This window comes from Girardinichthys multiradiatus, chromosome 11, assembly GCF_021462225.1.
Source record: "Girardinichthys multiradiatus isolate DD_20200921_A chromosome 11, DD_fGirMul_XY1, whole genome shotgun sequence".
Classification (NCBI taxonomy): Eukaryota; Metazoa; Chordata; class Actinopteri; order Cyprinodontiformes; family Goodeidae; genus Girardinichthys; species Girardinichthys multiradiatus.
In genome coordinates this window covers 16,405,980-16,415,825 of record NC_061804.1, presented here as the reverse complement: position 1 = coordinate 16,415,825, position 9,846 = coordinate 16,405,980, and the positions used below count along the sequence as shown (strand labels likewise).

The 9,846-nt window shown below is 40.6% G+C and overlaps 1 protein-coding gene across 1 annotated transcript; it reads left to right on the top strand.

Annotated features, from left to right (window-relative positions):
• Positions 1-1,291: 1,291 nt before the first annotated feature.
• spry4 (sprouty homolog 4 (Drosophila)) lies at positions 1,292-7,880 on the top strand. Its single transcript, XM_047380001.1, is given in 3 exon segments — positions 1,292-1,530; positions 3,629-4,489; positions 4,492-7,880. Coding segments are annotated over 2 exon segments (1,146 nt in total). The 5' UTR covers positions 1,292-1,530; positions 3,629-3,679; the 3' UTR covers positions 4,828-7,880.
• The last annotated feature ends 1,966 nt before the right edge of the window (positions 7,881-9,846 follow it).

Here is a 9,846-nt window from a genome sequence, read left to right as displayed (position 1 = left end):
TTAATTTAATAAAATTGACCTAATCTGGATTTTTTTGTATGTCTTTTTTTATTATTATTTATAGGTTTTTGTGGGTGAGTGCTTTATAGCTTCATAGATAATTAGTAAGAGTTACTAAAAAGACACTGCATGCCATATAAACAAAGATGTTTATTGGGATTAATTGCAGCTAACATTAATTGACTTTAAACTGCCATTCCATCCAATCTCAAACTAGAACAAATTTAATTCCTCCCTTTTTTCTTCTCTTAGTTTCTCTCCGGCTTTGTTCAAAAACAATATTCCCAATTTGGAGGTGTAGTGGCTGCCATGGTGATGCGTGCAAACGGATAATGGGGCAACTGTTAACCTTTGACTGGTTAAAAGCCCCAAGCTGAGTGGGAGATGGGGTGGGGAGGGGTTATGGGGAACACACACACACACTATGTCACAGAGAGAAAGGAAATTCGCACTCATTTCCTTCGTGTGGTTTCGGTACAAATCAACAACATCCTGTCCTTTTGTGAATCCTGGCTGCTCTCATGCTGGTTTGCGTTTCACGCACGCACACATACACGCTCACGCATGCACTCCCCCCACCACTGCCTGTTTTTTTTTTTTTTTACACCACGGTGGAAGCTGTATAGTCATACCTCACATTGTTGCAGAGGAAGGAAGGACACGTCCTTGCTCGCAATAAATGGCTTTAGATAGAACAGGAACACATGAGGGGAGCGGCTATTATTCGGGCTAATCCAGTTTAGCCATGTGGCCTCTGGCATCTTGACATCCTTGTCTTAAAAATGAACCGCCACTTTTAAAGGTCCTCTGTTTTGCACGTAATAAACGGGCCTTTATTGATTCAGATATTCAGGGCACAATAATGACTTTTTATCTCAACTTAGACATAAATGCAATAAAAATTACCTGCTGACAATAAATTAAATATTATTGGATTCATCCCAATTTTACGTTTTTAGCATGATGATTAATTTGAAAGTGGACCCTTTAGGTAAATCAGGCCTGACATTGCCGTTGTGAAAAAAGCCCCCACCCGCCATTTCTCCCAGTGCACAAACACACACACGCGCCTCATTCGTTATTTCTTCCCATTCATAAAAATCCGGGCGGCGCGCGTGCGCAATGCAATTCGGTGTCCTCCCCATTCATAAAAATGTAACCTCCGCATTTCAAGCCCTCCCCGACTCGATCTTCCCTCCCATTCAGAAAAAAAAAAACGGAGGCATCTGCGCAGCGCCGTCCCCCTTTTTCCTCTCTTCTTCCCTCCCATTCATAAAAACTCACTTCCCTCCCCCTTGGTGGTTGCAACATTATATCCACAGCTCTGCGTCCTCGACCGCAGTCGCCTTTTTAATGCACCAAGCGAACGGAGAGAATATCGCTGGAAGAGCCGCTCGTCTTTCCTCTTGGACCTAACGTCTTTGGAAATACTTAACGCACCACTCCAGACCCCCCGAGTGGACTATAGCGAGACCCGCACGCAGACTTCGAGCGTAACGAAGAGATGAGAATTGCGTCCTGAAACCCACGGTAAGTGATCTTTTCTTGGTAACAAGTTTAGAAGTCATGAGCCAGCCACTGCTCAGAGTGGCTTGTTTCATTTCCATTGCTCTGACAACCACCTCAGTCTGTCTGATCGTACGTGGGTTATAGGCGCGACGTCGCTCTACTCAGTGATGTCTTTTTGCAAGAAACTGACTCCTCAGACCCCGTGTTTGCATTTTAAAGTCAATATTTAACCACCGGTTTTCGGAGCAAACGCGAGAATAAGGCGAGAGAGAGAGCGACTGAGAGCGAGATAGGGAGAGGGATAAGGTGCAGATGTGCACTTCTGCATCTATTGCGATTATGACGTCTTTTAAATTTGCTACATTTTCGCTTACTGTGTATAAAAACGAGGCTTCATTTCGAGCTCAGTTACGTTTGTCCTTCTCGCTCTGCAGAGAACATCACGTCGCTTATGTCAGGCGATTTTTTATTATCTTTCTCAACTCCTTTTCATTTTACACCTCAGATTTTCTAATAAATATTTAATTTTAATAATAATTTGGAATTGCAACGTTCACCGTTGCTTCGGATATGTGCGTTTTGTGTCACAGTGTTCTGCAATTTTCAAAACGCTGTCCCCTTATATATATATATATATATATATATATATATATATATATATATATAAAATGTAGAAAAGACCAAATAATGATTATTTCCAGTGAAATATAAGCACTCTGAGTATATCTAGCGGCCGCCTCCGGTTTTATGACTCAGTCTATTCACATTTCCAAGGGAGCGACACACACACACGCACACAAACGCGCGCACTTGCACACGCATAGTTCCGGCCAGGAGCTCATAATGGTCTAGATTTTTGACGATCACAAGCGTTTGCGCCTGTGCCAGCAATTTCGCAACAGGTTTCACAACCAGCCAGGCTTTTTTTTTCAGTCCCCTTAGAGGAGGGAGAATAACATGATCTGGGGGTATATCAGCAACACAGCAGTGTGAAGTAACTCACATATTCGTATAAAATCAGCAGGTTAGTGTGCCAAATATGTGACTGAAATAAAAGCACGCAGCAGAGATGCGGGTTAGTGCAAATACTGTTTGCACTTGCTCTATTTCTATTCCAATCAGTTTTCTTTCGGGATCTACCTGACGTGGAGAACTTATTGAGGAAATGGATGCAGCCGATTTTACTGAGCACAACTGGAGCACTCTGATTCATCCCTGCTACTCTCCCTGCAGCACAGCAGCTTCCATTCACAAGACACCTGCAGGTTCATAAAATCAGCCCCATTCAAAAATTGCAAGACTGATCATTTTGTCTGATTCGGATTCATGCTTGTAATTTGTGCTAAAACAAGTTAAAGAATGACATCAGAGGCTACATTATAAAAGTTCAAGGATTTACCGATAAACTGGTTTACACTACCTAATTTCTTGCCTTCAGTTCTGCTTCTCTGGCAAGTTTCTAATTCCCCCTCTGCCTTGTTTTGCATCTTTGAGTCTTTTGCATGCAAGGCCTGCTCTGTAGAGCTCTGCTATTTTGTAAGGGAGAGGACAAGAGTCCAACTTCTATTGTTCTAATGTCAAAGTTAGAATAGAGAAGGTTCAAACTAAAGATCCTGTTGGTGCTCAGTCAAACAATCACCACGGGTTGCACGCCGAACAGCCAGATAATTGTATAGAATATAAGACCTGGAGAATTTTTCTACCTCCAACTGTTATGCTCTAAGTAAATAAATTACAACATGTATGAGATATGTCACTTTTAGATGAAATCTAGGGGTGATTTAGAAACTACTGATTCTAGACACCAATGAGTGCATGAAAGTTGCACAAAGGTATAAGATTTTACTTTACAGCCTACATTAAAGACAAATTTTACTGTTTTACATACAAAAGCTAATTAGAATTTCAACAAGCCCAACAGAGGTTGCATTGAAGAGCATAACCATCAGACATATTATTCTGTTGAATCCAACTTTTATCTTCGCACATTTGAAACATAACATCACCTTTTGTATAAAATACTCAGAATCTGTTTCTCATAAGTTTCAGTTTTACTAAATGGTGTCAGGGCAGCCATTGTTGCTTGTTTTAACTGTATCTCCTGTATCTGTATTTGCAGTATTGCTAAATGCTGCTTTAGAGTGAAGACGTGCGAGGCACCATCCGACACATGGAGTCCAGGGTTCCCCACCACATTCCCGGAGTGTCCTCTTCTCTCATATCCCAGCCCCTGCTGGACAGCCGAGTGCCCTACGGACGTCTTCAGCACCCTCTCACCATTTACCCCATTGACCAGATAAAGTCATCGCATGTGGAGAATGACTATATCGACAGTCCAGTTGTTGTGGCTCAGCAGCCTCTGAGCCAGAAGTCTGCAAACCGAAGAATCACCTGGCTTGGTCAGAATCAGGAGGCCTTCCTTGGTGCCAACCATAATCATCATCACAATCACCAACATCAGCTCCATCAGCTGGCCAGATGCGAGCCTCACCCTCACCAGGACAACACCACCCATCCCTGGATTTCCTTCAGCGGCAGGCCCAGTTCTATTAGCAGCAGCAGTAGTACCTCTTCTGATCAGCGGCTGTTGGACCATGCAGCACCCACTCCGACAGTGGACCACCATCCAAACTCAAAACATCACAATGGCCCCATTAACACAATCACAACCCGAACTCCTGGCTGTTTCTCTTCCTCTGAATCTAAAGTCCTGACCTCCTCTTCCTCTGCTTCCTCCTGCTCCTCTTCCTCAAAATCGCTTGACCTCAAGTCTGCAAAGGTTCCTGCTGGAGGGATTTGCTCCACTGGGGTTCAGCAAGGACTGGTTCTTATCCCTTCCTCTCCAACCGAAAAGAAGCACCTGTTTGTCTGCGAGCACTGCGGGAAGTGTCGATGCACTGAGTGCACGCTCCCCCGAACCTTACCCTCCTGTTGGGTCTGCAACCAGGAGTGCCTGTGCTCGGCTCAGAGCCTGGTAGATGCACGGCCACCTGCATGTGCCTGGTCAAAGGGATCTTCTACCACTGCACCGAGGATGAGGACGACGAAGGCTCCTGCGCCGACAAGCCCTGCTCGTGTTCGCAGGCCAACTGCTGTGCACGCTGGTCCTTTATGACCGCCCTCTCTGTGGTCTTGCCATGCCTAATCTGCTACCTACCAGCTGTGGGACTGGCCAAGCTGGGACAGAAGTGTTATGACAATGTGAGCAGGCCTGGCTGTCGCTGCAAGAACTCGCAGGCTGCCGTGAGCATCCCTGTTAGTAAAAAGGGAGGTGTGGAAACAGAAGTTGGGACCGAAAAGCAGCCGCAGGGGTCATGATAGTGGACCAAAGTATCTGCCTGTGGCCTTGCGAGAAAATGGACAGAATCTCATTTGTTAGGTTACTATAGACTGGACAATCCAACACTACCCCATTAAACAACCATATTTATCTGCTGGAAGATGACTATTAAAACAACGGTACTTAAATGGTTTCTTGACCTATGTTTGATAGTGTGTATGATTAAAACGGGCCATTTGAGGAGTTGGTTAGTAGGAACAGCTAAAAGGTTCTGTGAAAGATTTGTTTTTACGTTCTGTATGGGCGACGAGAATAAAAGACTAGATTGCATGGCCTTACGTTTGGGTTTTGCAGAAAATGGCTGAAGGCACAAAGTCATTGTACCTCTCTGCTGCCTAATATTTTTCAGATAATTTTTGTAATTCTAAGTAAAGAGAAACTGGTTGCTGATCCTCAGTTTGCAAAAGGTATTCAATCCCAGCCATCTAGAAAAGCACAGGCCAGTGTCAAATAGGAAAGCAAGTGGTTAACTGGAGAATACTGTGGCTTTTATGGTGGGCCGTTACAAGGGACCACTTCCTCTCAATACAACGATGTTCACCCTCTTTTAATTTTGCAGTTATGCTAGAAGATGCTAGCTTGGTAATATTTTATCTCTAGATTCTTATTTGAACAGGGGGATCTCTGAAAACAACCCTTATTGACTTAATATAACTGTAATTTTCCATATTTCTTTGACCCTTTTTGTGTGCTACAAGTGAGATATAATCAATTTACAGTTTTTTTTTTTTTTTTTGGCTGGTAAAGCTTAGACCCTTTGAAATATTTTGAATGCTGTTCACTGCTCCACCTCAGATGTAATGCATGTCACGATCTGCATGCTCTAGTCTAATGGTTAACCACAGTGCTAGAAGTGGATTTGTGGTAGATAAAAGTGTAAAAAAAGATTTAAAAGGAAAACAAAAACGTACAACCAACCTTCTCAGGGATTGTTCTACAATAATCTCCTCTTGAACTTGGCCTACTGCATGTTAAATTTTAAAGTTGCCTATTAGAGTCTGGTCTTCTTCCTCTTTGCACAAAAAAAGCAAAGAAAACACTTAGGGGCGAAAGAGGCAATAGTGAATAATTTAAAACGAGTAAGCTAAGTGAGAGGCAAATGGGCCATAAAACTTTTTTTTTAGAAGGGAAAGGAATGCAGGTGAAGGTAAAGGTGAGAACGAAAGGCTTAGAAAAAGTTCTTGCTGTGTTTGTATCCAATCAGCCTTTGTCAAAATCAAACCTGCCACTTGCACAACTTTGTTTTTAGGACCCCCCTTAAAGGATATACTAAAGCACAGTATTAACAACAACCTCAGCAATCTTGTATTACTTTGGCCTTCACTGCATTTACTCCACCCACACCCATCCACCTCTACGCACATCAGTGTCTTCATGAAAGTCAAATCAGTATGCTGCATAGTTGCTTGTGTGAAACAGTCTCTTTTACTCTTAAAGTCTATTTTTGTGACTTGCATGATGTTCTTAGGAATTTGCCAAAGGAAGCTATTACACAGTAGCATGTTTTCACAGTCTGAGTGACCACAGTTGTTATGCCCTCTTGCCACATAGTTGACGGCGGCTGGTTGTTAAAGGTGAACTGCTTTAAATACAGGTGGCTGTTTCTGTTGGGCACTAAGGCATATTGGCTTTCTAGCTCCTTAACTCACTGCTCTCTTTGAAGTTGGACCCTTGTCTTCCACTGGGGTACCTAACTTTGCTGATACTTGTATTCGTCTTGTTGCACAAAGCTAATAACATAGAGAAAAAAAGCAAAGAGGAAAAAAAAATACACATGGTCCTTGGTATTGAATGTACGAGGCAGGATTTCTAAAAATCAAGCAATTTAGTCGGAGAGAAAGGTGCCAAAACAGAGAGTGAATGTGTGGCTGGGTGATGGTGGGGCAGTAAAAATCACAAATGTTTTGACAATATATTTAGTAGTAGAGCTATGCAGGTGAAATGTTATTTGCTGTAAATAGTTTCAAAACATTTGTGTTCTTTAGAAGAGACTTAAATGTCCTCGAAAGATTGCATGGTACATTATAACTACAATTCAGTACAAACTATATTAGATATATATTTTAAGGGTAAGAATAAGATGTTTTCAAGAAAAAGGAGTGCAGCAGAAGGAGGGTTTGAGAAACAAAATGACTTTATACCAATTGCACTTGATTTGGAAAAGAGTGCCCGGCAATAATAAAGAAGTAGAAAAAAAATCTCCTGCTGATTATGCTATCCATGGCTCATTAGCAGTCGAGAGGCTAAGCTAATTCCCTCTCTGAGTCCTAAAGACTGTGGACTCATTGAATCCACACTGCACCCACAGTCTGCCCTGATCAACCCGTTTCCTGCTCCTTTTCTCATTAATGCATTTCTTCCTTACTTTCTTCCATGAGAAATATTCCAGCAAACACCCCTGGCCTGCCTTGATTGACAAACACAGCTGCTGTTCATAAACTTGTGATACCACAGAGATGGGAGATACAGACACGTCTGACACTCAGCCTGCTTGCTTTCTTGCCGTTTTTTACGCCCTTCTCATCTTTGTTTTTCTCGAGAGTTGTGCTGATCTTTATCACCAGTTGGACCTTTTTCCTTTCAACAATTGCTGCCTTTCTCTGTAGATCTTTTTTTTTTATTATGCACTCAATGGCCTGTTCAAGGTGTGAAAAAGAAATCAGCAACAACTATGGTGAAATTTAGGTCTAAAGTTTATTTTCAGTTTTACACACCGATGCCGCCTAATTTTTTTTTTTTTTTTACATAAACAAAAGGAAAACTATAATACAGTTGCTACCCCATTCCTTTGTACCTTTCCAATAACATTGTTGGGGATTAAGAAACGAGATATGTGCTTTTTTTGTTGGTTTGTTTGTTTAGATTTTACAAAAAGAAAAAAAATCTCATAAAAGGTTCCCTTTATAGATATATTTATTTTGAAGTTCTATTTTATATAGTATTTATTTAGATGCCAACTTTTTGTTTGTGAAGAAAGCTTATGTTGAAATGGAATGTACATTGACAATGGAAATATATATTGTTAAATATACTTGACTGTTGTGTTGTTTTTGCACTACACAGTTAAAGAAGCAGTAAAAGGATCGCTCACATATTCTTTAATGCAGTTCTGCTGAAAGGTTATAAGTAGATAATATTTAACATGCAGAAGATAGCCTTCTTGGCATCTTCATTTACTATAAATCCAACTAGTCCTAATAGTTGAAGGATGGTCTGAAAGGGCCTGAGACCAAAGTGGACTTATGCAGTCTAAAACAACTACAGTTTCAAAGACATCATAACAGTTTATGCAAGTGTTATTTTATGGGCCTTCAAACCATCGTGTTTGTGTTGGGTGCTTATTTACAGAGAAGTGATTTTTTTTTTACATGGGAAGTGCAGGTTGGAGGCAGTGCACCACCAATGATCTACCTCTGTGAAACACATATTGAGAGCGGAACATATAAAGTGGTTATAGCCAAAGTAACTGATATAAAAGTCATTGTAAAATGCAAAGAATTTTACAAAAGTATATCAAACATTTTATTGATTTTTACACTCCCTTTCTTCTGGCAGTTACTCTGACAAGAAATGTTTTACATGTTCAATTTTCAGCACTGGTTTCAGGCAGAAAGGTGGTGGGGCAACACCTTCTACTTCCATTTTTCTTAAAATATTAAGCAACTTCCCTTTAAATTAACATCCAATGCAAAAGAGCCTGAGTTAAAGGTCAAATAAAATAGTATTGGCATAGATAGCTATAAAAGTTTTGACGATGGAGTTGATTAAGAAGCTAAAACTTCCTTTGATCGTTCTCAGACTTCCGGAGAGCTTCTCAGATTAGTTGTTAATTTAGTGGACAAGCTGTTAGCAGGTCAAGGTAGCTGGTAAATTATTTTACTAGCTGTTAGTTTTACTAACTAGTCATTAGCTTCTCAGCCTAGCCTTTAACTTTCCAGACTAGCTTTTATCTTTTCAGATTAGGCATTAGTATCTGGAGTAATCTGGGTGTATTAAAAATGAAAATGTCAAGAGATTTATTTTCTAGCCAAAGGCTTCTCTTATTAGTTGTCAGACTAGCCATTAGCTTCTACTACTTGCTATTAGCTTTTCTCACTAGCCATTAGTTACTAAGACTGGCATTTAGCTTCCCAGACTAGCCATTTGATGATCAGATTAGTTACCTCTTTCAAGCTATAAAATTTTCTGACAAACCATTAGCTTCTTGGACTAGCCATTAGCCTCTTAGATAAGCCATTAGATGGTTGAACCTATACCTTGACAGACTAGCTATTAGTAGCCAGCAGGTAAACCAGGCCTGACTAAGATTAAAAATCTCCAATAAAAGGGAGATCTGGCCAAGGTAGTAACCATGCAAACATACAACTAAAATAAAATACACAATAAACTGTAACAGAATAACGAATGACTGCCTCTCAAGAAAAACAGATTTTTTCCCTTCAATCGATTTTTTCTAAACTCTTGAAACCCTTAATAGCTGGGAATGTTTTTAGTTAACAACATTTTATAAATTATTTCATGAACATGGTGAGGAAATGCTGATTTTGAATCCGAACTAATTTAGACTAAATGAAGATGCCAAGAGTGTTATCTACTGGAGGTAAGATAATAGCTGCTTATAAACTTTTAACAGAACCTCAATAAAAAAAATCCTGAACTATATCTTTAAGTAAAATTTGCACTGCCGTTTAATTTGAATAAATAAGAACCGAGAAAACCTCTGCCAATAATAGGGTTCTTATCAGGATGATCTTTCCATTAATCATCTTGCTATAAAACCTTTAATGGCTTAAGTTCCTTTACATTATCACTCTGCCTTTCTGAGGTCACCCTTCCTGTTGCTCAATAAGCCACCCACCATAAAACACTCTCAGGGCCCTAAAGGCCAAAATAAACTGAGTGACCTTAAACAGAAAGAAAACATTACATAAGAAACAGGAGATAATCCACAGACTTCCTCCGGACTATGTAACCTGAGACTTGAGCTGCTCACCTGG